Genomic DNA, 27477 nt, shown 5'->3' with positions numbered 1-27477 from the left:
TATCCTTCTTTAAAAAAAGTTTTCATTAATTAAAAGCAAGTTTTTTTTTTTTAAACTAAGGTCATTATTAAAACATGTCTTATTAACCATACTGTCAAGTGTCAACATTCCCTACCAATAATACATCTGCCATTCATTCATATCTCATAACCATTTAAGGTTTTATTTATATTTTTCAAATAATTTAGAAAAATATCATGAAAAAAAAAGATAGATATTATTTGAGCCAACAGAGCCATGATTTACGTACATGATTTCACTCCACAATCACTCACATTACATAGGCCGTGAAATTTGGCTGCATGCTCCACAACACACAACCTGAAATCTCGTAGGAAAAATCCAAAAAGACAGCGAAGTAGATGATGACAGCACAAGATAAGAACTAAGAAGAAGAAGCAATCCAAATCCGAATCCAAATCCGAAGCCAACCAACAACCCTTCCAATCGACTCAGTGAAATTGACACAATTTATTCAAAACTAGTCTCACTCTCATGTAATTAACTGACAGTCAACACAACTCACCACACACCATAACACACCACACCACACCACAAAACAAAACCTCTCTGTGACATTTTCACAAACACCTTCAAGGCAAACTCTGAAACCTTGGTGTAGTGTGAGAATCAGAGAAGATGAGTTTCAGGGAAGAGAGTGGCGAAGGTAGAGGAGACCTTCAGAAACCGTTTCTCCACACGGGAAGCTGGTACAAGATGGGTTCACGCCAATCCAGCGTCATGGGTTCCACCACCCAGGTCATGCGTGATGGCTCCGTCTCCGTCCTCTTCTGCGTCCTCATCGCCGCCTTGGGTCCTATTCAATTCGGCTTCACCGTCCGTCTCTTCTTCCCTTCATTTCCAATCTCTTCCATCATCATCGCCGCTAAAAGCTTTTTTGTTTTTTTTTACAGTGTGGGTATTCTTCTCCGACGCAAGATGCTATTGTCAGCGATCTGAAGCTCTCGCTTTCTGAGGTTTCTACCTATTTTATTACTTGGGTATGGTTTAAATTCTCGTTGTTGTGATTGCTTACGATCTTGATTGATATTGGGGATGTTGCAGTTTTCTTTGTTTGGATCTTTATCGAATGTGGGAGCGATGGTGGGAGCTATAGCGAGTGGTCAGATAGCAGAATACGTCGGGCGAAAAGGGGTATGTTTTGTTTTGCATGATTTGTTTATCTGTTTTGAACTAACTCTATTGAAGGAATGACTCTGAATGTGATGATTGGTTTGATTTGAATGTTGTAGTCATTGATGATTGCTGCAATTCCCAATATAATAGGGTGGCTCGCCATTTCTTTCGCGAAGGTAAGAGATCTTTGCTTTTAATTGTGTAATCTATGATATGGACTTCTTTCTGGTTTTGTTTGTGTGATTTAAGTTTGTTGCCTAAAATGGGGGTGTTGTTGCTTCTATAGGACTACTCGTTTTTGTATATGGGGAGGTTGTTGGAAGGATTTGGCGTTGGGATTATTTCTTATGTGGTAAGCTTGACTGCCCTATTTGATCTTTTCACTTGTTGGTTCTATTTGGAAACATTGCTGAGTAAGAGCTGTCTGTGAACTGGTTTTTCTTCTGTTTAGGTGCCTGTGTATATAGCCGAGATAGCACCTGAAAACTTGAGGGGTGGCCTTGGATCGGTGAACCAGGTTAAAAAATTGTTGTTGTGTCTGGATGCTGAGCTCATCTCTTATTTTTCTGTTCCTTCTTGTTTTAAATTTGTAATCTATTATTGATTATTCATGTAATTTGTCTGCCTCAGCTCTCTGTTACAATTGGAATATTGCTTGCTTATCTGTTGGGCCTTTTTGTCAACTGGAGAGTGCTTGCAATTTTAGGTAAAACCCTAATGATTTGATTGGCTCACTTTTTGTGGATAGAAAATGGAGCTTCTAAAATAAGCTTGGTGTTTACAAATCAGTTCCATTAAGTTTCACATAAATAAATACACGGAGAATATTTGGTTGGTATGTGTACAGGGGAGAAGCTAGATTTATAAAATAAAACAGGGCAGTCATTGGGGGGGGGGGGGGTAAATTCGGCTCGAGACACAACATTCAGAGATAATTAGTGTATTTTACTCCTTGTTCTTTAAAACAAATGTAAAGTTTGATAGATTATGGATAGTGGGTCAATCTTTCATAACATAAGGCATTCACTGCAATTAAAATATTAACAGTAAATATTTTTTGCTCCGTTGCAGGAATTTTGCCTTGTACAATATTAATACCTGGATTATTTTTCATACCAGAATCTCCTAGATGGTTGGTATGGATCTTATGTTATGCACTATACTGATTGAATTTTGGTACCTTTCATCTTTGTTAATAGTCACATTCCATCCATAAAAGGGATTGTTGTAAGACATTCTAGACTTACTTATTTTCTTCTTCATTTTTTACTGAATTTGTGGGTCATTGGGGAGTTATAGGCCAAAATGGGAATGACAGAGGAGTTTGAGTCTTCTTTGCAAGTGTTACGAGGATTTGACACAGATATTTCTGTTGAAGTACATGAAATCAAGGTATTTGGCTCATTGCCATGTGGCTAAATTTTGTTAACCATGCCACATATATGATATTAAGCATATATGAGGTGCTGTTCAGAGTATAATTTTGAAATATGTGTTTAAAACATGCACTGCTAACCATTTTGTTTTTTTCTAGAGATCTATAGTACCACGAGGCAGAAGAGTTGCAATTCGGTTTGCAGATCTCCAAAGGAAAAGATATTGGTTCCCGTTAATGGTATCATATAATCCCTTCTTTGTTCTGATCATGCGAACACTCTCTTCTCAAGCCTGTCCTATTGAAATTTATCTGAAAAGTAAAACTTCTAAACTTTGGTTTACTGAGAACCTGCAGGTAGGAATTGGATTACTTGTACTTCAGCAATTGAGTGGTATCAATGGAGTTTTGTTCTATTCTACTAGCATCTTTGCAAATGCAGGTTATGATTATAATTGATGACCCGTTCCCTCTATTATTGTAATAAGTTCCCAAAAATTTGTAACTATTTTGTTTTAAGCACTTCTGTTTGTAATACTTAGTCACTGCTCTGTCATTCGAGCAGCCATGTCCAAGGCTGCATAATTAGTCTCCACGACATCCACCATCCAGGTAAGGGAACAAGTCAAAAGTCTTAAATTTGTACATACCAGTGCTCTATCCTTCCGGAAGCTTTTCATCCTTTTTCATGAGTTTCCATCCTGGCAGAAAATTACCTTCAGATATCACCCACATTTTGTCACTGAAGCCATGTGTGGCTATGTGTTTGAGAAGCTTTTCTGACAAAAGTTTGCACTTTCATGGCCCGCTTTGCCATTCTCTGTCCAGTTCTGTCCTCTGCCTCATCTGGTATCTGGCTTGTTGTCTACCTTCGCACGATACCTTCTCGATCTTTGTTTCGGCTCTTGTATGGCTCTTTTCCTATGCTAGTCTAGCCTTGATTTTCTTAGAAGTAACAGCCTGGCCTCGATTTGTCCTACCTACTACATGCGATCTGACCCTGAATTTGTCTAAAGTCTGACCGTCATCAGTCTTTGACTGTCTTTGTCCTAGAAGCAGTCCTTGCTGTCTGATCCTACCGGTTTTCAATATGTCAAGAACCAATTATCCCAAAAGTTTAAGCTGTTGGGTAAAGGACTCTGAATGGTTTTATATTATATTTGTAACACACCCCCTCACGCAAGAGCCCAGTTGGGCTTGAAGTGTGGACAATGCGCTCATCTACCATGTGCTGAAATTCCACTTTTTATCATAATAATTGGGGGCGGCAAAGATTGAACTAGACGACTTAGTCCTAGAGACTCTTATACCATGTCAAACAACCAACTATCTCAAAAGCTTAAGTTATTATTTAAAGGACTCTGAATGGTTATATATTTTATTTCTAACACGCCCCCTAGATCAGAGCCTATCCTAGATCTGTTATGTGGAGACCACCCATATGTGGGCCACCTGCAGATGTTCATTTCTACATATCCCATGCTCCAGATGTCCAGCCCTGGGCATGAGGGGTGTCTTGAGAAGTCTCACATTGACGATAGATATGTCTAAGATAGCCCTTATATATGGGAAGACAATCCTCAACTCTTGGGCTAGCGTTTGTGGTTGAGTTAGGCCTCCCAAATTCTAATACAATCCATAATCTGCCCTTGTTTCCTTCCCCGATTCATCTGGTGTTTTCACTGACATATATTCATTGAATTTTTTTTACTAATGAGTCATACAGTGATGAATTGGCTGTAGACCAGATTAGTGTCTCATTTTGATTTATACCAGTAGTGATTTGTCCTATCTCATTGATGTCTTATGCCAAAAGTTAATTCTTGTTGGGCTCTTGGCTGTTATATACACCGTCAGCCGCCTTTGAAGAGTATAGAGGCTCGATACCATGTCATGAATTAAGTATTCCAAAAGCTTAAGCTGTTGAGTGAATGAATTTAAATTATATTTCTAACAGATGACGACTGTAACCTGAACCTATTTTGATATTTGACTTCCTTATTTTAACAGGAATTTCATCCAGCAGTGCTGCTACTGTTGGACTTGGAGCTATTCAGGTTGCATAATAAAGCCCGGACTACGTATTTATCATGTGAATAGTTTGATAGCAAATTCAGTTCTCATAGTCACCTTTCTTTTCTAGGTCATTGCAACTGGAATCTCCACTTGGTTGGTGGACAAAAGTGGTCGGAGGCTGCTTCTATTAGTGAGTAGATGCAAAGCTCATTAATCCATAAGAATTTTCTATTATACTGAAAGATCCAAATGGAATTTAATTAAATTTGATATATGTTATCTCTTCTACAGCTATCCTCGTCTATAATGACAGTTAGCCTTGTCGTTGTTTCTATAGCATTCTATCTGGAGGTTGGTACTAGCAATGGTAATAGCTAAAATTCATTTCTAGGAGCTTAACTATGCTTTTAACTAGTTTATTTCATTGATACCAGGGTACCGTATCAGAAGATTCACACCTATACAAAATTTTGGGAATAGTTTCTGTTGTTGGCCTTGTGGTATGTTACTTGGGCTCGGTTGGACTTTTTTCTTGGGCAATTCAAGATTTTTGGTACTCATAAGTTTATCAACATTTTATTTTGTAGGTTATGGTAATTGGATTCTCTCTAGGACTTGGACCAATCCCTTGGGTTATAATGTCTGAGGTATGAAATGCTTTCAGTATTCAAAACAAATATAATCTGAAGAAGGATCAAGCATTTGTTGCATCCTCTTTAGTCAATGCCTACATCAAGGTTTTCTTGTTAATGTTGCAGAACTTGAATCAACATTGAATTGTAGGTCTCTCACATGCTAATCATTCTTTTCAGATACTTCCAGTGAGTATAAAGGGCCTTGCTGGCAGTACAGCCACCATGGCTAATTGGTTGACTTCATGGGCGATCACAATGACTGCAAACCTGCTTTTAACTTGGAGCAGTGGAGGTGTGCATAGTGTTTGCATCTTCATGTCTATTTGGTTATATTCATGATTCGTGCATGCATGTCCTGTCAGCTTTTTGATACATTGCTAACTTATGGATTTCTACAGGGACATTCACAATGTACACAGTTGTAGCTGCCTTTACCGTTGTTTTCACGGCATTGTGGGTCCCTGAGACCAAAGGAAGAACATTAGAAGAAATTCAATCTTCCTTCAGATAGATATGTTCTCTTGTTTAAACTGAAATGTTGTGGTCTATATCATGTATTTTTGTAGTCCTGTGTATTCATTCATCTTGTATCAAGTTTTCTGTAAAAAAGAGAAAGAAAGCATATTGTAGCAAAAGATTGAGGGGGAATAAACTTGTCTTCTAGTCATAGTATAGCCATTTAAATCCCACATTGTAAGAGTTCATTTCTGTGTATGGACTTGCATTCTGCTCGGCTATTTTGAAGGTGTTGTATTTTATTTAATTAATTAATTATCTGTTTTAAAGTTGAATATTGTTTTTATCTCTCTTACGTTTTTGGTCTCCACATTTGTCGTTTGTCCCCATGACTCGGACAAAGTCTCAAGGACAAGGACCTTGTAATTAAGCTCCACTTATTAAGCATCTCAAATACTGTTGTTGCTCTAAGGCTTTTCACAATCTTTTAGAAATTAGAATTGAATCAAGTTGATTAGTGTTTTCTAACTTAGAAATTTGAGCAAAGACAAAATGCCTTTGGGCGAGGACTACGAGGATTCTAGGAACATTAGAAAGCCATTCATCAACAACAACAACGCTGGAAGTGGTTCTTTCTTTGTTGTGTTATGCGTCCTTGTTGTTGCTTTGGGCCCTATCCAATTTGGATTCACGGTGCTAATTGCATGCATTCTACATCTACTTTACTTTCACACTTCCCTTTTACATGTTTTTCATGAAATTATTTATTTATTTATATTTGTTTATACAGTGTGGTTATTCTTCACCAACGCAAGAGGAGATGATTCGTGATCTTAATCTATCAATTTCAAGGGTATTTATTTAATTGAGTGTCCTTCATTTTTCAAGATTTTGAACTTAGGACATCAATTACTAATTTTTTTTTGAACATCTTGTTGGACAGTTTTCACTATTTGGATCTTTATCTAATGTGGGTGCAATGGTGGGAGCAACAGTCAGTGGTCATTTAGCAGAATACTTTGGGCGGAAAGGGGTAATTATGCCATTACCAACAGCATTTTGGTTTGTTTCATAAATAAATAATTTTCTAAGCCTGCCCATTCAAAAAAACTTACTTATTCTGAGATTTTATTTACTAAAAATAGAATCATATTTTGCCTTCTAAAATTGATTCAAAATTTTCTTTTAGTCCCCTTAAATTTTCTTGAACATGTGAGGAGAAAAAGAACAGGGAGACCACAAATTTTAATACGCAAAAAACTAGCGGAGATAAAAAATTATTGGACATAATTTTATCATACACACTGGTGGTGGAACCACTGCAAATGTTTGCTTAGAGTTAAAAGTCATCTCTAATGTGTATGACATATGAATGTTGGGATAATTTCATATGTTTATGTATTATTACTCATTTTAATATTGATATTAATTACCATTGTGTGTGTTATGTTAAACTGCAGTCGCTTCTAGTGGCAGCAGTACCAAATATATTTGGATGGGTTGCCATTTCTCTAGCCAAAGTAAGTACTAACATGCATGCATAAATGCTTTTGTCATGCAAAATTCATAAGTTGTAATGTATGGCAAGTTATATTGTTTACTCCTTTCCCAGGACTCATCGCTTCTATTTATTGGGAGATTGTTGGAAGGTTTTGGCGTTGGAATCATCTCTTATGTGGTAATCTAATATTATATATGTTAAACAAGCTAGGATACTCAAATGATAAAACTGTTTTCATGATTTGATAATGTAGAACTATAAAATAATTTAATATTAAGATTTGTATTTGGGAGAAGTTGAATCTCTGGTCTTTCATTCATTATCTAAAATATATATATACAATAAAGTTGTGTGTACAAAGATATTCTCTCATATCTCATCGTTTAGGTACCTGTTTATATAGCAGAGATATCACCTCGAACCATGAGAGGTAGCCTAGGAGCTGTGAACCAGGTTGGTTATGAAACACTGCCTCAAATGCAAGCTTTATTAATTACTCTTCTCTTCAATTGTTGATCCAAAATGTTTAGTGTACCACTGAATAATACCGACCACTTTTTGACACATCGTGTTGTGGCGGTTTTTTTATCGCCATAGAGTCTTTTCACTTTCTGACGACACGAAGTGGTGTCAAAAAGTGGTATGTACTGTTTTGTGGTTCAGGAATCAGATTGAGGACTCAGATTGATGATACACATGTTTCTTCTGTAGCTCTCTGTTACGATAGGGATAATGCTGGCTTATTTACTGGGTCTTTTTTTCAACTGGAGAACACTAGCACTATTAGGTGAATTCCTAACTCATATCAATTGTGAAATTACTACACATTACCAATATCTATCAAACTTTTTTTTTACATCTACACTCACTTTCTGATCTTTCTTTCCAATTTCACATATCTTTTTATCAATATAGGATTTTTTTTCATTTTCTTTTATCACAGGAGTTTTCCCTTGTGCAATATTAATACCCGGGCTATATTTCATTCCAGAATCTCCTAGATGGTTGGTATGCATCACACGATATGTATATATTATTTCAAATGATTTTCTGTATATATATCACATGCAATATGTTTTTTCAACTTTCTTTCCAAGAGAAGTGTGACTGCTGATCAGAGTAGCCAAATACCACTTATTTTGTTACAGTGTTACACCTTCTTTCTTTAAATTGATTTTTTAATAAAATTTCTAGGCAGAAATGGGGTTGATGGAAAGGTTTGAATCTTCTTTACAAACTTTACGAGGATCCAATGTTGATATTACAATGGAGGCACAAGAAATCCAGGTACTTAATCTCACATATAACTCTGTTTTTTCTGGGTTCTCATGAAATTAATGGCTCAGATTTATATTTATAAACTTGGGCTGGAGTATACACTGTATTCCAATAATAAATTTTTTGGCCAATCAATAAAATATGGCTCTTTACATGGACAAAACTTTTTGATGAGATATCAATGTTCTTCATGTAAGGGATCTCTTGTGTCAAACAACAGAACAGATTCTATACAGTTTGCAGACCTCAAGAGGAGAAGATATTGGTTTCCTTTGATGGTATGATTTCCCTTTGTTTTGTTGTTCCTCTAGTCATTTGTATTGCTGGTAGTTCAATTGAATCCTTAACTTTTTGCAATGCAGGTAGGTATTGGGTTGCTTGTGCTGCAACAACTTTCTGGTATCAATGGGGTATTCTTCTATGCTAGCAAGATATTTGCAAGTGCAGGTGATGAATCTATTTAGATTTGTTTTCTATTAATTAATTGTTATATTCTTGTAAATTAATTAAGTGGATTTCATGGAATAATAGGGATTTCATCCAGTGATGCTGCTACATTTGGACTTGGAGCTATTCAGGTAAGAAACCATTCATGTTCTAGAAGACTAGAAAAGATATTGCTTTCATGTGAGAATCAAATAAGCAAACATAAATCATCACTTTCTTGCATATCCAGGTTGTAATGACTGGGGTCGCTACTTGGTTGGTGGATAAAAGTGGCCGAAGGATACTTCTGATAGTGAGTTTACTTCTCTTGAATATCCATCATGTCCAATTTATAAGGGTTTTAAGCTGCAGTCAGCAATTGCAATTCCGGTGTAACGTAAAAGGGTTTTGGAGTCTCCGCAACACCATTATGAGCGCAATGGCACTTGTATCAGACCGCATTTATCTGCAATTTCGCAAAACAGCCGCAACTGCAATAGCAATCGCAAATTAAAACCGTGCTATTAATAGTTCTAGAATAAAATGAAAACTTCAATTAACTATCATTGATTTCATGCAGGTATCCTCCTCTATAATGACAATTAGCCTCCTCCTTGTTGCTTCTGCATTCTATCTGGAGGTTAGTAATCAACTAATCATGGTCCTTTTAACATCAAGCCAACACCAACCTAATTAATTAGTATCTCTAATGGTGTTATTCATTGACACCAGGGAGTAGTGTCAAAGGGTTCTGAACTTCATAATATTTTGGGAATTCTCTCCGTTGTGGGGCTAGTGGTATGATTTTACGGATTTGGCATGCTTCTCAGTTTAAATTTTCGGTGCTTTCTCAATTTGACAAAGTTGTTTCATTTTAGGCTTTGATCATTGGCTTTGCTCTAGGCATTGGACCAATCCCATGGCTTATCATGTCTGAGGTATGCAAAGAGACCTATTCTATGTTTCTATCGTATGCGTGTTTATAATATGTTTGGATCAACTTTCTTTTTCTCAGAATCAACTCTAAAACCTAGAAACTACTCACAGAAATTTCTTCGGAGATCTGATAATTGGTTCATAGGAAATTATAGAGTGATTTCCAAACATGTATGAAATTGCTCAGCAACTACTAATAATCATATGCTTTTCAGATACTTCCACCAAATATTAAGGGTCTTGCTGGAAGTGTAGCTACATTTTCCAATTGGTTCACTGCCTCGGTTATCACTCTGACTGCGAACTTTCTTTTAAATTGGAGCAGTGCAGGTCCTCTCTATCTTTTGGTCTACTTCTCTTTGTCTTAGTGTTGTTTATTTGGTTGCATTAGTCTTAAGCCATGTTTTGTTGTGAACTGCAGGAACATTCACCATATACGCAATATTTTCTGCCTTCACGGTTGCTTTTGCGCTACTTTTTGTTCCCGAGACCAAGGATAGAACATTGGAAGAAATCCAGGCGTCGTTTATCAGATAATTTAGATGATTACATTATGTTAATTACATTTGAGTGAGCATGAGTATGCTTGGTGGGTATATATCCAATTTTTTTTGTTTTTGATTTGGTACAACTTCTGCTTCTTCATGCATAATTTATTGCATTCCAAAAAAGCACTGTGTTCATTATCAGAGACATGGCCTCGTCTTTTAGCATTCACTATCAAAAAGTTAGTGTACGAGCTATTTCAGAGGGTGAACTTGATGCTCATTTCATCTGTTTCTCACAAGAACTCTCCGCTACATGGAAGGTCATATATCCATCGGCAAGCATACCTAAAATTGTTTCCACATCCAAACTGTAGGCGGCATCACTCTTGATTGAAAGGTGAAGCCATTGATAATTGTGAACCAAAACCCCAGAAAACTGAACAACAGATTAGGATTGCAAGGCATGTCACTCTTTGAGAGTATAAGTATAGCCATATCTTAGATTTCCCGTTCCTTCCAAGAACCGCCCCTAGCCGAAGCAACTCAACCAACCTATGTTGAGAAGCCGGGAGTGTTGTCACTATTTGGCTAACCCACAAAACATTTTAGGGAATTTCTCAATTGAATGTCAATGGCAGGTGATTGGAGTTTGGAAGCAACCAGGCACAATGAGTGCTTCCAACATCAAACGAAACTCGAAAGGATTTGGAGTACATGGATCGACCGAGGATAAAATGATGAATCGAGATATCAAATGGGGTTAGATCATTGGTAGCCGAAGTACAAGAGGTTCTTGTTCCTCTGCCAGTTCCTCTTCCAGCTCCTCCCATGAGCTCTTGATTACTAGAGAGGAAGAAACAACAACGTATAATGAAGGAGAAGAAGAGTGGAAGCCGAGGACTCTTCATTGTCGTTGGAGTGGTGATTGAGGATTTATAAGTCACTTGCATAAGATCATGATCAAGGAAAAAGCTTGCAAATGGTTTATGAAGGTGAAAGGAGGTGAGGAGGAGTTTTGTAACCAAAGGATGTACAAAATTGACATACTAATCGCATAAACATGTTAGGAAAAGAGCTTTGGCAACAAGCAAATAAAAGAAATTCAAAGATAAAAGCTAAAGTAATAAATAAGTATCCGTTTATTAGGGTGAAAATGAAATTAAGAAAAAGAAAGGAAACAATATTTGCATCCCCAAAATTATCTTATATATGAAAAGTAGTCCATAGTTGTTTAGAAAATACAATATGAATAATATGAGAGACATGAACTTTACATCATCTCCATTTTAGGCTAAAGACCAATAACCTAAGCGCATAACTTTAGTGGATTATATTTTGGCTTCACAATTTGACGCGAAGAAGGAAGCAATAAACCGCTTAAGACATCTATTGTAGACACATGGTCTCTCCAGGTGAACAAGGTGACCAGCTTTCTTTATGCCTTGAAACGTTGCGCCATCTCCTAGTTGCCTGTCATTATCACGTATGTTATGATACACAACTACAATCAAAAAAAGGTGAAAGAAAAAAGTAGAGGGAATCGATTATATTAATGTGTCTGGAGATCCATCACTTATGTGTGTGTATGATACTAGGTGTAACTTGAAAGTAGTGGTATTCACATATTGGTTTTACAAAGTAAAATCCAAACCATCATTATTAGTAGGATGAAAAATGATAATAATACTCTCTTTATAACACCCCTTTTTAACATTCTCTCATTGATTGGATGAAATTTAGATAGGATCCATTAAAAATATAAGTCTTACTTTCAATATAATGAGACATGAATTCTAACCAATCAATAAGATAATGCTAGAGAGAGTGCTAGAAATAAAGTATTGATACTACTCCTTTTTCTCATATGCTTTGATTTAATTTTTTCAAATTGTTTTAGATAATTCAAACTAATTCAGCACTTTAATTTGTCCCTTAAGCAAGTGGTTGGAGGTTCATTCTCAACTCTTGTAAATAGAAAAAATCCATTGGTCAGCCCCCTAGTGCATTGATCGTGGGGTGAAAGATCAGTCTCACAATACCTAGCTATGAGAATACTTTGGTCAAGAAAAAAATGTAGTTGGGTTTATTTTTGTCATAATTAAGTTAACATGTGAAAATAATTATTAATTTATTTGAAGTTTTTATTTTCACACTAATTTTTTTGTGCAAAATAACTAGTGTGAAAATAAAAACTTACTCTTTCATATTTTACAATCTATTGGTGGTCTTGATATCTATCAATCTATAAGTCTAGAGCCTTACTCTTTCATGTTTTTGGCAAGCTCCCGCTTAAAAATTTGATCATTCTCACCCCAGAGAAGATGTATCCTCTGAAAAGGGACAATGTAAGTAACTATATATTATATATAGTGAAAGCATGAAGGTTAATGGATAACATGAATTCAGAATCCAGAGTGGGGTAGATTATTCCCTGTGGAAATTTTGGGATATTGTTGATATCTTTGTTGCTTACCATCTCCAATAACTCACCTCGCTCCTTCCTATGGGTGAACATTACCTGCAAAACTCCTCAAGGAAAGCCATAATTCGCAAAATTACTATAAAAGTTACATAAAACTTATTTAGTTTTTAGTAGAACTTACCTGGAGGAACTGGCGGAGGAACTAGATCCTCTTGTACTATAAAAGTTACATTGAAACTTATTTAGTTTTTACTACCTCCGCCGGTTTTTTACTAGAAATTACTATAAAAGTTACATTGAAACTTACCTGTACAAGAGGTTCTAGTTACACCATGTTTGTTAGAGAATACTCTGCAACCTTTCCTTTTGGGTTGCTTACACTGTATTTGTTAGATACTATTTAGTGTTTACACACAATGGAGTAATGATACATACATACTTTACTTTTTCTCTCATCTTATTTCTACATATTTTGTTTCTATCTCTTTCTGCATTTCCTATCACATCACGAATCATATCATTCATTTCTCTCTCTTCTCATTTACCTAAAGTAGAGGTGGAAATGAGATTTTCATACTAACATTATTCTTACACAATGCCCTCATTTTTGATAGAATAGAATATTCGTTGTAATAATTTCTGATTATTCTCCTGTAATTACGTTGTGTCATAATTAGTTAGTTGACCATACGTTACAACTCATGTATATATATTTTTCACAAATCAATGAGAAAGGCACCAAATCAATTTCTCACATGGTATCAGCAGTTCAATTTTGATCCAAAATTACCCTAATTCTTTTTTTTCCTCTCTCCTGCGCCTGTTCTTCTCTGGTTTGACTGGTCTCCCTCTGTTTTGACCAGCCGCCAGCCCATCTTCTTCCTGCGTCGCCGCTCCGCCGCGCCACCAGCCCCTCGCCGCGCCCAAACGCCGCGCTGCGCCGTGCGTCCCTGTCAAGCGCACCAGACCCGCGCCCCGGTCTCTCTGCCTCACGCGACCCAGAAACCCACGACCCAGACCCGTGCCAGGTCTTTCTCCCTCGTGCAAACGCCGCCGTGCTCCTCCAGTAACGCCGCCGTGCTCCTCAGACCCGCGCGCCTCCAACAACGCCGTCGTGCTCCTCAGACCGCGCGACCCGTGCCCTGCACCGCGCGCCCTTCTCTCTTCCAGTCACGTAGCCTTCTGCTCTCCGCACACCGGTCACCGCCGCTTCTTCAGCCCACGTTCTCCACTGTCGTTCCACTCTCCTTCGGAACCATGTCAGACTCCGAGAACAGCGATAACGGCAACAACGTCTCCAAGGCCAAAACCGCCTCCGGTGCCAAACAAGCGTTTCACTTCGCCTTCACTGTATCCAACATCAAGAATCACATTCCTATCGTTCTTAAGATGGAGACAGATCAGTATGGTACTTGGGCAGAATTGTTCCGCATTCATGCCGACTCCCACAAGGTTCTTCATCATATTGAACCTCCCACATGGAAGCCACCACCGACTCCGGTCACCGATGATGAGAAGGAATTATGGAACACTCTTGACAAAAAGGTTCTTCAATGGATTTACTCCACTATTTCCTTTGACCTTTTGAACACCATCCTTGTACCCGGTTCAACTGCTATGGGAGCCTGGAATGATTTGAGAGACATTTTCCAGGACAATCAGAATGCTCGTGCAATCACTCTTGAGCAAGAGTTTTCTACTACTCGCATGGACAACTTTCCCAATGTCTCTGCCTATTGCCAGCATCTCAAGACGCTCTCTGACCAGCTGAAGAATGTTGGCGCTCCTGTCAACAATCATCGTCTCGTTCTTCAGCTGATCTCTGGTCTTTCTGATGCTTATCGTGGTGTTGCTACCCTGATCCGGCAGAGCAATCCTCTTCCTACTTTCAACCAGGCTCGCTCCATGCTCACATTGGAAGAATCTGGTATGGCAAAGATGGTGAGTCATAGCTCTCATGCTGCCATGCACACGTCCCAGCCAAGTCATTATGATGATTCCTCACAGCATAGCAACCGTCGCTCCACCAACCGCTCTCGTTCCCGTGGAAATCAGGGTCGTAGCGGAGGACGCGGTCACCGTGGTGGTTATCGACCTCCTGGTCCCCCAAGTGCTCCCAATGCCCCTCCACCGTGGCCTTCTCCTTGGCAGCAGCAACCGTATCCTGCCTGGCAACAGTGGGGTTATTCCACACCGCCCTGGGCTATGCCTCCGTGCCCATATCCCACCGCTCCGTGGCAGCGCCCCAACACTCCTCCGAAGCAACCATGCATCCTCGGTCAGCGCCCCCAGGCGTATGCAGCTACCACATCCTCTCCAGCTCCTACCGACATAGAGGCTGCCTTGCACACCATGTCTCTCCACCCTCCGAACAATCAGTGGTATATGGATACTGGAGCGACATCTCACACCACGACGTCGCAAGGTAATCTCTCGTCTTACTCTAATTTGCGTAATTCAAATCAGACTGTTATTGTTGGCAGTGGACATGGGATTCCCATTCACGGTACCGGCACCACAACCATACCCACCTCTCACCAACCTCTTCACCTAAACCGTGTTTTGCATGCCCCGCAAATTATTAAAAATATAATTTCTGTACGACAACTCACTACTGAGAATAATGTCTCTGTCTCATTTGACCCGTTTGGTTTCTCTATCTCTGATTTTCAGACGGGGATCCTCTTCTTAGATGTGATAGTTTCGGCGATCTCTATCCAGTCACTGCTCCCACCAATTTTGTCGGTCTCACCTCCAGTCTCTGGCATCGTCGACTTGGACATCCTGGAGCCTCTGTTTTGAATTCCCTTCGCACAAATAAGTTCATTTGTAGTGAACCTTTTGATTCGTCTGTCATTTGTGATTCTTGTGTTTTTGGCAAGCATGTTAAGTTGCCATTTTATGATTCCAGAACTACTACATTGATGCCTTTTGATATTGTCCACAGTGATTTATGGACATCTCCTGTTTTGAGTTCTACTGGTCATAAGTATTATGTTCTTTTTTTTTTGATGATTTCACAGATTTCTTGTGGACTTTCCCCATTTCTCGCAAATCACAAGTGTTTGACATGTTTACCTCTCTTGTTACTCTTATTAAAACCCAGTATAGGCAACCTGTCAAATGTTTTCAATGTGATAATGGAGGTGAATATAATAATGAGCTTTTTCACAACTACTGCAATGATCATGGCCTTGTTTTTCGCTTCTCTTGCCCCCATACCTCATCTCAAAATGGGAAAGAGGAGCGGAAAATACGAACCATTAACAATATGATTCGCACTCTCCTTGCTCATTCTTCTGTTCCTGACTCCTTTTGGCCTCATGCACTTGAAATGGCGACTTATCTTTTGAACATACTTCCTCATAAAACACTCAAGAATCAGTCTCCCACACAATTGTTATATCATCGTACTCCTTCCTATGCACACCTTCGGATATTTGGTTGTCTGTGTTATCCTTTGTTTCCTTCTGCTACTATACACAAGCTACAATCTCGCTCCACTCCTTGTGTCTTTTTGGGTTATCCGTCCAATCATAGAGGTTACAAATGTTTTGATTTGTCGAACAGAAAAATAATAATTTCGCGGCATGTTATCTTTGATGAGACTCAATTTCCTTTTGCCAAACTACACCCACCTCCCTCTCATTCTTATGATTTTTTAAATGATGACTTACATCCTTATATAGTTCATCAGTGGAAGAATCAGTTACATCAGCCTGTTGCAGATGAGCCAGCCACCTCGGCCACCAACATTGCCGACCAACCAACCTCTTCCATCAGCCAACAACCACCCATTGCTTCTATACCAACTAGCCCCCAGCCCCCGGCCTCCGCACCGACACCACCGCAACCACCTAATCCCCCTGCTAGGACCGTCACCACTCGTAGCATGACAGGTATTGCTAAACCCCGAAAGCTATTCACCCTCTCGGCCTCTATATCTGCTCCTGCTATATCTCCACTACCAAAGAACCCCAAACTTGCTTTGTCTGACCCAAATTGGCAATCTGCAATGCAATCTGAATTTGATGCTCTTATTAGAAATAAGACGTGGGATTTTGTCCCTCGACCTTGTGATGCTAATATTATTCGTTGTATGTGGATTTTTCGGCATAAGAAAAAATCTGATGGCTCTTTTGAGCGTTACAAAGCTCGTCTTGTAGGTGATGGCAGGTCACAGGTTGCAGGTGTTGATTGTGATGAGACTTTTAGTCTCGTGGTGAAGCCTGCTACAATTCGCACTGTTCTCACCATAGCTCTCTCCAAGTCTTGTCCAATTCACCAACTCGACGTCCAGAATGCCTTTTTGCATGGTGATCTTCATGAGACTGTCTACATGCATCAGCCCCTCGGTTTTCGTGACCCACATCATCCTGATCATGTCTGTCGCTTGAAAAAGTCCCTTTATGGCCTCAAGCAAGCTCCCAAGGCGTGGTACCAACGTTTTGCTGATTATGTAGCCACCATTGGTTTTCGCCATAGCACTTCAGATCACTCTCTCTTCATCTACAGACAGGGTTCTGACATGGCATACATCCTACTTTATGTTGATGACATCATCCTCATCACTTCCACTCAGGATCTTCGACGTCAGATCATGTCTCTCTTGGCCTCTGAATTTGCGATGAAGGATCTAGGCCCTCTGAGCTATTTTCTGGGCATTGCCGTTCATCGCCATCCTCATGGCCTCTTTCTAAGTCAGAGTACTTATGCATCCGAGATTATTGAGCGTGCTGGCATGGCGTCCTGCAAACCGTCTGCCACTCCTGTTGACACCAAACAGAAGCTCAGCACCTCCTCCGGCACTCCTTATGAGGATCCCACTCTATATCGGAGTCTTGCAGGTGCCTTACAGTATCTCACTTTTACTCGCCCTGATATCTCTTATGATGTTCAGCAGGTTTGCCTTCACATGCATGCTCCTTGCACGGATCACATGCTTGCTCTCAAACGCATCCTGCGTTATGTTCAGGGTACTATTTATTTTGGCTTGTCTTTGACCCCATCTCCCATTCGGAAGCTCATTTCTTACACTGATGCTGATTGGGGTGGATGTCCTGACACTCGCCGTTCCACGTCTGGCTATTGTGTCTTCCTTGGTGACAACCTCATCTCCTGGTCTTCTAAACGGCAGCCTACTCTCTCCCGTTCCAATGTTGAGGCTGAGTACCGGGGTGTAGCTAACGTTGTTTCTGAATCTTGTTGGCTTCGTAATCTTCTCCTAGAGCTTCACTTTCCGCTTCCACGGGCCACTTTGGTGTATTGTGACAATGTTATTGCCGTCTATCTCTCTGGTAACCCTGTGCAGCATCAGCGTACAAAACATATCGAGATGGATATTCATTTTGTTCGGGAAAAGGTAGCAAGTGGTCAGGTACGAGTTCTTCATGTTCCTTCCCGATACCAGATTGCAGATATCTTCACCAAAGGTCTTCCCCGTGTTCTTTTCGATGATTTTCGGACCAGTCTAACCGTCTGTGCCTCTCCCGCTTCGACTGCGGGGGTGTGATAGAATAGAATATTCGTTGTAATAATTTCTGATTATTCTCCTGTAATTACGTTGTGTCATAATTAGTTAGTTGACCATACGTTACAACTCATGTATATATATTATTCACAAATCAATGAGAAAGGCACCAAATCAATTTCTCACAATTTTCCACTATAGGGTGTGAAAACAAGACAAAAAGTTAACAAAAGACACACATACCTCAAGAAAGTCTTTGTATAAACGATTCGGAAACCAAAGCTTCCTATGAGTAGTAACAGACAAGAGGGCCATAAGACCCTTCACGGACACAGGCAACAACAACTCCTTGGAAGAAGAGAACCCAAGTTGTGTGACTGAGCCAGTGCTAATGGGATCAGGCATAGTCAAAATGGAGCCAAAAATAACCATGGCTTGAACCAGCTCAGGGTACATTTCCGCCATCTCAAACGCCACCGTCCCACCGTAGCTGAACCCGACCACCACGCACTTCTCCACCCCGAGCTTCGTCAATGCCGCCGCAAAACACTCCGCTTGGAACCTCGGCGACCTGTCTTCCTTGTCGGTGGTGGACCCCCCGAAGAAGAGAAGATCCGGAATATAAACCGCGTACTTCTTGGTTAACGCACCGACGTACTTCTTGGTTAACGCACCGACTTGAAACTGCCACGTCACGATTCCCTCGGCGGCGAAACCGTGGACCATCACCACAATGGGCTTGTTGGGCTTGGCTATGAGTTTGGGCTTTTCGTGTTTCTTTTTGGGCTTTGAGATGGTCTCTGAGGGTACCCAGAAACTCATCACTGTCCCTGGTTCTATCTCCACCATGTACGGCCTGATCCCCGCCATTTTCATTAGGCCATGAATCAATGGTCTCTGTGCTGCCACCAGGTTCACCATGGTATCTTAATATTTGAGATTGAGCGATGAAGTTTACATAGAAGGGGTTTTATTTATATGAAGATATGATTTTTTTTTTTAATAATATATGAAGATATGATAACATGGTCATTAGTGGGGTTTGATGCTGGGTTATTGTCTTTTGTTATAGAGAGAGGAAAGGTATTTATGACTACCAATTTCAAACATATTGCCGTAACTGCATGCTGCACACAGCTGCAGCAACTCGTCGCTAGACAATTTCTCTTTTTGTTTGGCAGAAAAAAGGCGAGAAAATAGAAGAAGCTTTTACTTAGGAAATGATAGCGGTTGTGTGAGACAGGCATTTGTGATGTGTGAACAACCTTATTAATTAGAAGAATTTATGAAGATTTGTGACAGAGGTTGGTTTCAGCGGAGGAGGCGCCACTATGTGGAGCTGTGAGTTTTTGAGTGTTGTCCGGATGAGAATGACGATTGATCTGATAGGGTTAAGGTCTGTCCTATCCTACACATTATTTCTTTGTTTGATTATGAGTTGATTGATAGACAAATTTGATGCTTGTTTTTATACGACCAGATTGAGTGAATTCTTTCTATGCATCGATGAGTTTTTTTTGGTAAGTAAAATGTCTTAATAAGGAGTACTAGCCTACTAGGGGTACTCCAACTCATCATGTACAAAAGAAAGCCACTATAAAACAGAACACACGAAGCAAAACTAAAAACGACCAACGAAGAGGGAGCTGAAACAGAGCACTACGCACAGAAACACGAGCTGTTAGTGCTGAAAACACTACAACTCACAAATATTTCTGAACACCTAAATAATACAAGTAAAGCCTTTCTCATAGATTAAATTAATCTTCACAAAGCCAGCAGCAAGCTTATCCACATGTGTGATGCCAAACCAGAAATGACAAAGAAATCATGTGCTGTGTATTTGCAAAATGTATGTAAGAGGAAAAAGGGAAATACAATGGGAAAGTAGGATAAATCCCCTATCTCAAGTTGCAATGTAATATATGATTTGAACCCGTTTTTTTTGTATATGTTATTTCAATTTAGTTCATATAATTGTGTTTTTTCTTAATGGGCTTAATTCAATACAAAGTAATTATCATGCACATCAATATGTTTACTCCTAGCAAGGGAATTAGCTAGCCTATGGAATAGTAAGAGGATGGGTATAGGAAATAAGTTTCGGCGGATCGTCCTGGCAGAGGTATTAGGAATAGTTCGTGTATGCTTTCAACTAGCCTATGATTGTGAAATATCCCATAGATAACTTCTGTATTTAATCCTTATCTAAGCAATTGCGTCTCATGATTGTTGTTTTCAGGGCCGGTCCCGACATTTTGGAGGCCCTGTGTAAATAATAAAAATGGACCCCTGATAAAGAGAAATATCTCTTAGAGAAACAACTTTCAGATACCTTTATATATTTAATGTTCGAAATTTAATCAAAGTCATTATGTTGGTTTGTTTGGCAACTGGCCTCTTGCAACATGGCTAGGGGTCGCGCGTTCGAATTCAAGCAATACATAAAAGTAACATAAACAGTTACTAACCACTAGACCACTTAAAGTCATTAATAACATATTGAACATTAATCATTATAACCAAATTATTTTTTGGGGAAAGTTTAATGTGATTTTTTTTTGCCCCTTCTTTTTAGAGGCTTTGGGTTGTGGGCCTGCTTGCACAGGCCCAGGGCTGACCCTGGTTGTTTTAGGCAGAGTCCTTAGATAAATAGTTTTGGTATAACCTCACGATTTATCTAACAAAAAGATAATTAGATAACATATATATATATATATATATATATATATATATATAACACCGAAGAGATATGATCCAACCGATTTTCAATCTCGAGGCTTTCTTATTATGATTTTCTCAATCTTGCTATTTGTTTTGCTTGCTTGCATGATTCACACACAATAATCTTCAATCCCTGGTTGCCTGAACTATGAAATCACCCCTAGTTTATTTTGTTTTCCTACTCCCTTGGATTCAAAAACCGTGACTTCAAAATTCTATATTATTTGAGCGATATGGTGCACTTGCTCTTTTGCGTGTGTTGTTTTTAACCGCAACAACGAGCAATGAGATATGATCGACCACACCTATATTTATAGACTTGAGATACATCATTGTTGTCTTTATAAGTTCAAAAGTAGTTCTTATGAAGGAGCTTCCGAGAGCATATAATTGGGCATCAAGTCACCTTGCTTTTTCTCGTTGTATCTCGGACTTTAGGTGGCCGCTCGCACACCGGCTGGGACGAGATATTTCTTTAGTAAGTCATCCAATTTTTCCTTATGAAACTTACTTAAGAGGAAGTCCTTTGGGCCGGCTATGGTATTTTGGATCTTCTAGCGTAGAAGCCGTTTAAAACACCTTCTTAAGGGTCCCTCTCATAAATCAAATTTTTATTTCAAATTATTTAAGATAAAAAAACTGTTAAGAATATAATATAATAAAATAAATACACAATTATATATAATGTCTTTTTTATTAGAACTGTGTGGTTTTGAGTTCTCCATTGCACTAGAAATACGTAGGAGGGAATAACAACAACAAACAACCGTCAAGTTAGAACTGTGAATAATTTCTTTTTAGTTAGTTAAATTAAAACATATAAAAATTATATAATAAAAAATCAAAAGTATTTTCTTTTAGGGTTGTTTAGGTCAACACTAAAAGCCGTACAAGCAGCACGATTGGGTCTAGGTTATGTTTTTAAGCAGACGTCATGCGGACATCCAGAACAACCTGGTCCAGGAACAGACCACCCCAGCATGAGTGACAAAGTGTCTGACCGACCCACCAAAGGGTCGAGGATAATCCATAAGTACGATGACATCAAAGCCAACCATGCGCTTGAAAGCTTTACTTAATTAATAGATTTCTCACACACTTGCAGAGACATTAAACATATATACACGCATAGCCTATAAATACATGTCATCTTATTCATTTACATGACATATTATTCATTCTTCGCATTTATGTATTCTTCTTAATCAAACACATGGAATCTCTTTTTGCTCTCTCAATAACTTGAGTCTCAGAGTGTGTCAACACCACCACCATCTCCAGCCAAGATACAACTTAGCACCTCCACCAAGCATACAAGAAAAGAACTCTAGAGCCCGAGGTGAACAGGGATAAACCAAATATTTAGAAAGCTTACATATTTTGTATAATTAATCAGGGGTCACGTATTTGTAAACAAAGAATGCATGGTGTTAGTACTTTCTGTACACATAATAAACTCATGAATCTAGATTTTTGGTTTCAAAGACTAATTTGTTTCTTTTTTCTGAAAGAAATATTAATGCCGACTCCTTTGGCATTCTTATATTTTTGTTATGTCGTGACTCCAGCTGTGGCAAAAATTATCTAATGAAAAGTAGTTTATTACTGTTTAGAAAATACAATGAATATGAGAGACATGATATCTTTTACATCATCTCCATTTTAGGCTAAAAAGTAAAAACCAATAACCTGAGCAGCGCATAACAAGGTTGAAAACTTAATTGGATTATATTTTGTCTTCATTAATTGACGCCAAGAAGGAAGCAATAAACTGCTTGAGATATCTATTGTAGACACATGGTCTCTCCAAGTGAACTAGGTGACCAGCTTTCTTTATGCCTTGAAATGATGCAGCATCTCCTAGTTCCCTGCAGTCATTAATTAGATCATGCATATGTTACAATAGATCAAGCTGATTAAAAAAATTGTTAATCGACTAACCCCAATTGGTTTAATTTAGATTGGGAAAAAAGTGAACCAACCATCTAAATCATTACTAACCCATCATATTGATTTGAATTATCTTGTTCATCATGTCAATTCAATTTAATGACACCCCTAGGTGTAAGTGTATATTAATGAACGGTTAGTTCACCAACTTTTTGTAGAATGCAAAAATTAACCAATCCCAACAATGAATCAATTATACTCCCTCCGTTCCTATTTAAGAGCATCTTCAATACAAGGTTCTTAGTTCTTATTTTTGAGTTAAGAACTAAGAACTGAGTTTTTAACCATTGGAGGGGATGACGTGGAGTTCAAAGTTCTTAAAAATAAGAACTAGGTTCTTATATAAGATGTTTTACTTTTGAGTTCTTAGCATAAAAAGTTAATTTTTTCTCTCTCATTCATTTAATTTAAGTATTAAATTAGCATTTAAATTTAAATCAAAATTATATGGAAATAAAAAAATGAAAATAATGGTATTGTAGGACCGGATAAATAATGATAAGAACTAAGAACTAAGAATTCATGGTTGGAGCGAAATCTGCAAAGAGTTGCTTAAGCACATGTGGCAGTACGGACCCACATGAATAATGCTAAGAACTAAGAATTAAGAACTAGCATTGGAGATGCTCTTAACTGTCCGGGAAGAGAAGAAACACACATATTAAGGAGTGCAATTAATTTTGTTGGTTTTCATAAAAGTAGTACTATTTGTTTTTCATTTTTACCCTTTAGATTGCATTTTATCTTTCTTCATTTATTGTTCTGATAAAGGTATTAGTTGTCAAAACATCATTTAATACTCTCTTGAAACGCTAAATGGACAGTTAAATATGAATAAATTATTTTTCTCAAAGTGGACAGATAAATAGGAATGGAGGGAGGGAGTATATGTTAGTTTGATATGTACACTTAATTTATTTTAGATAGTCTAGACATACTCTTTCATATTTTGGGCAAGCTCCACCTTGAAAATTTGATCAGTCTCACCCCAGAGAAGATGTATCCTCTGCAAATTAAAGGGACATTAATGAGTAACTATATTATATAATGAAAGCATGAAGGTCAATTAGAATGGATAACATGAGTTCAAAATCCAGAGAGGGGTAAATTGTTTACCTGCGGAAAATTTGGGATGTTGACGTCTTTGTTGCTTATTACCAAGCCCTCCAATAACTCACCTCGCTCCTTCCTATTCGTGAACATTACCTGCAATTTCTCAAGGAAACCCATAATTCGCAAAATTACTATAAAACTTACTTTTGAATCGAAACTTAGTTTTATATATTATTAGAGTCATTATTTCATCGAGCCAATAGATTTGTTGTTGACCATTAAAATCCTTATCTTCAACCCTTATCCTATATTATTAGGTCAATTTAGTTGAGCTACCACATTCCTCCCTTTCTTCTTTCTCTATTTCTTTGTGGTAAATTAATACGTAAGGAGGATGTACATATAATTTGTTACGGTAAATTCTGTGGTAACCAGAAATTTTTTTGGGTGTGGTACCCCATGTGATATTTTAAGTTATAATTTTATTGAAAAAAGGCGAAAAAATTTACTATTGCAATTTTAAAAAGGTTAATAATCGACTTAATGAATTAATAACATAGACTTTTTAAGTTTGTTTATGTTATATAATACACAATATGAAAATTACAGTTTTTAATTCAACTCGCAATTCAGATAGATCATCTAAATTCCTTTCATGTTAGGATCTTCTTCCTTCATGCTCCACCCATATTAAACCTTTAAATCTTCCGCCATCCTCTTCCTCTAAGTTTGAATTGTATGATTTTTATTGCTCTATATCATTTTAGGGTACCACGCCTTAATCTGGATTAAGGTACCACAGCAAGCACCATTTGTTATTATATTCGATTACTCAACAATAGAAAAACTTATTCCATGAAAAACATAAACTATGTTTTTCAGTCATTGTCAGAGAAAAGATATAACAATCGAAAATGAAAAGGATATCAATGAAAAATTGCAATTAACTCATCCCGGCTAGAAAGTTGTGCTTTAGTGTAAGACCTACCTACTCAGTACTCACTAATGTAATGGCATATATGCAACGTGTTCTTCAGTCATGTAACCTCAAAACATTCTCGAATATTAAAAAAAAAAATTGTTACACATAATTGTTTCACCAACTCTTCTAAGTAATATGTGGTCATTTTTTAATCACAACATTTATCATATTATTTATTTTTTTCTTCTCTTCTTTTATCTCTTTTAGTGTGAGTGTGTTTTAAATGTGAATGACTCTTTATTAAATTTGGTTTTTATTTATTTACACCTCATTTTCTCTCTATTTTATAAACAATTTTTCCCATATCTCATTTTTACTCCTATCACATCATTTATTATATCTCTTTTTTCTTTCTTTTTGTGAAGTGTGATTTAAAGTGTAAATAAAAACTTATTGCTCTTTCAGTGAAGATATTTTTTATTCATTGGATTTGAATTCAAGATTTTATATGAGTGGAGGGTACACTCTTGAAATAACCATTCGTAGGCATATAAGAGCAATCTCACCATCATCATTGGTAATTAAATTAATTAATATGATATTTAATTTATTTGTTTACTTGAGCTTAAAATAATGACAACATGAAATAATTTTTTTTACAAGTAATTACTATTTTTATATTCTTTAATAAATGCTCCATGTGGTGAGCAACAACTGCCTATATACATTAAGGTAAATTCTATGGTACCCTGAATCTTTTTTGGGTGTGGTATCCGCACTAAGTAATTTAATATATTATTATCATGTTATTCAAGGTAAATACTACATTTTTATATTTTACTTCACTTGTCAATTAACTTTATCTCATGACATTCATTTTTTAATGAAAATGGACGAGTGGTGGAAACGAATGATGATAATGGAGATGCGCGTAAAATTATCATGGTTGATGAATGAATAAAGCTCAGAAAACACAACTCGTATATCTCACGTTCCTAAGAATGGAACATTGTATTACTATATATGATAGAACAAAATCAAAATTTTAATCAATACACAAAGTCTTTATTATTGAACTAGATCATTTTAGGTATCACGTCTTAATCTAGCTTAAGGTACCGCAGCAAGGATGATATATTAATTAGTGTACGTAAGATAGATATTACATTATTACTACATGGCTATCCACATAAATGTAAAGAGCATATTAAAATGTATTGAATATTAGTACATTTTTCTTCCAAAAAAAACCCTAAAATATAACGTATATTGATTCTTACATTTTAAACTAGTACACACTCTTATTTTCTTTTAATATGAAACGTGTTCACACTTCATATATCATAATAGACCGCGTGTTGTACTGGGTGGTTTTACCCTCCCCTTTAATTTCTATTAATATATATATTTTTGTTTGATTCTAAAAAAAAAAATGGGTGCAAAATGAGTTGCGTCTTTTTTGGACCTTTGTTTTTTTGAACTTGCTAGTTCTTAGTTTAGTTTGCTCTTTTTTTGTCTCTTCTTCTTCATTTTTGTATTGAGTTGAAGTACCCCTTATACTTCCATTTAATATAATTCTTGTTGTCTATAAAAAAAAAATCGGTGCAAAATGAAGACAACAAAACAAAGGGCATACATACATACCTCAAGAAAGTCTTTATGCAACCGATTCGGGAACCAAAGTTTCTTATGAGCAGCAACAGATAAAAGAGCCTTAAGACCTTTCACAGAATCAGGCAACAATAACTCCTTCGAAGAAGAGAACCCAAGCTCTTGTAGCGAGCTCTCACTAATAGAATCAGTCATAGCCAAAATGGACCCAGAAATAACCATGGCCTGAACCAGCTCAGGGTACATCTCTGCCATCTTAAACGCCACCATCCCACCATAGCTAAACCCAACCACAACACACTTCTCCACCCCAAGCTTCCTCAGTGCCACTGCCAAACACTCCGCTTGAAACCCCGGTGACCTGTCCTCCTTGTCAGTGGTGGAACCACCAAAGAAGAGAAGGTCCGGAACATAAACCGCGTACTTCTTGGTTAACGCGCCCACTTGAAACTGCCATGTCACTATGCCCTCGGCTGCGAAACCGTGGACCAGGACCACGGTGGGCTTTGTGGGCTTTGCTACGATTTCAGGCTTTTCATCTTTTTTCTTGGGCTTTGAGATGGTTTCTGAAGGCACCCAAAAACTCATCACTGTCCCTGAGTCTATCTCCACCGTGTATGGCCTGATTCCTGCCATCTTCATTAGCCCATGCATCAATGGCCTCTGTGCTGCAACAAGGTTCACCATGATGAGATTGCTCTCTTTAGGTTGGTTGAGCTTAGCAATGAAGTTTACAACGAAGGGGTTTTATTTATATGAGGATAGGATATATTTGATTAGTGGGGTTTGGTGATGGGTTGTTGTTTCTTGTTATAAGAGGGAAGGTATTTATGAGTACCAATTTCAAACACACTGCCGCAACTGCATGCAGCTACTTGTCGCTTACCAATTTCTCTTTCTGATTAGTCAAAACCGGCTAAAAATAACAATAGAAGAAAGTGTTTATTTAGATATAAAAAATCGGGGTACTTATGTGTTCAGCAACACCCCTCCTTCGTCGACGCTGCGCGTAGAGATTTCCATAATTTTAAACAAAATTATGGAATTGATAAGGAAAACTGCAAAGGACCCTTAAAT

The 27477-nt window shown here is 37.9% G+C and overlaps 4 protein-coding genes across 5 annotated transcripts; 2 read left to right on the top strand and 2 right to left on the bottom strand.

Annotated features, from left to right (window-relative positions):
* Nucleotides 1–319: 319 nt before the first annotated feature.
* LOC130715100 (sugar transporter ERD6-like 6) lies at nt 320–5954 on the top strand. Its single transcript, XM_057565141.1, has 18 exons — nt 320–837; nt 915–977; nt 1066–1155; nt 1254–1313; nt 1424–1489; nt 1589–1654; nt 1768–1843; nt 2209–2273; nt 2437–2529; nt 2672–2752; nt 2870–2954; nt 4523–4569; nt 4656–4718; nt 4820–4879; nt 4963–5028; nt 5116–5175; nt 5341–5455; nt 5562–5954. Exons 1-18 carry the CDS (start codon nt 640–642, stop codon nt 5672–5674), a joined length of 1467 nt encoding a protein of 488 aa, XP_057421124.1. The 5' UTR covers nt 320–639; the 3' UTR covers nt 5675–5954.
* Nucleotides 5955–6085: 131 nt separating this feature from the next.
* LOC130715101 (sugar transporter ERD6-like 6) lies at nt 6086–11027 on the top strand. The gene is made up of 18 exons (XM_057565142.1): nt 6086–6312; nt 6410–6472; nt 6563–6652; nt 7080–7139; nt 7232–7297; nt 7508–7573; nt 7832–7907; nt 8064–8128; nt 8315–8407; nt 8596–8676; nt 8761–8845; nt 8930–8976; nt 9075–9137; nt 9405–9464; nt 9557–9622; nt 9703–9762; nt 9976–10090; nt 10182–11027. Exons 1-18 carry the CDS (start codon nt 6172–6174, stop codon nt 10295–10297), a joined length of 1413 nt encoding a protein of 470 aa, XP_057421125.1. The 5' UTR covers nt 6086–6171; the 3' UTR covers nt 10298–11027.
* Nucleotides 11028–11572: 545 nt separating this feature from the next.
* On the bottom strand, nt 11573–19263 carry LOC130715102 (uncharacterized). Of its 2 annotated transcripts, none has more exons than XM_057565145.1 (4): nt 18384–19263; nt 12679–12766; nt 12511–12577; nt 11573–11718 (listed from the first exon to the last, which is right to left on the bottom strand). In XM_057565145.1, exons 1-4 carry the CDS (start codon nt 19059–19061, stop codon nt 11577–11579), a joined length of 975 nt encoding a protein of 324 aa, XP_057421128.1. In that variant the 5' UTR covers nt 19062–19263; the 3' UTR covers nt 11573–11576. The 2 variants fall into 2 exon arrangements, with proteins under 2 accessions (XP_057421128.1, XP_057421127.1); XM_057565144.1 differs by having other exon boundaries at nt 12511–12582; nt 12684–12766.
* A 3181-nt stretch (nt 19264–22444) lies between these two features.
* LOC130714273 (uncharacterized) lies at nt 22445–27172 on the bottom strand. The gene is made up of 4 exons (XM_057564178.1): nt 26434–27172; nt 23931–24020; nt 23753–23820; nt 22445–22732 (listed from the first exon to the last, which is right to left on the bottom strand). The coding sequence occupies exons 1-4, from the start codon at nt 27085–27087 to the stop codon at nt 22591–22593; spliced, it is 954 nt and encodes a 317-aa protein (XP_057420161.1). The 5' UTR covers nt 27088–27172; the 3' UTR covers nt 22445–22590.
* Between the last annotated feature and the right edge of the window lie 305 nt (nt 27173–27477).

Source organism: Lotus japonicus, chromosome 4 (genome assembly GCF_012489685.1).
Source record: "Lotus japonicus ecotype B-129 chromosome 4, LjGifu_v1.2".
Taxonomy (NCBI): domain Eukaryota; kingdom Viridiplantae; phylum Streptophyta; class Magnoliopsida; order Fabales; family Fabaceae; genus Lotus; species Lotus japonicus.
The sequence above is the reverse complement of the archived record's forward strand: the minus strand, read 5'-3'. Positions and strand labels throughout refer to the sequence as shown.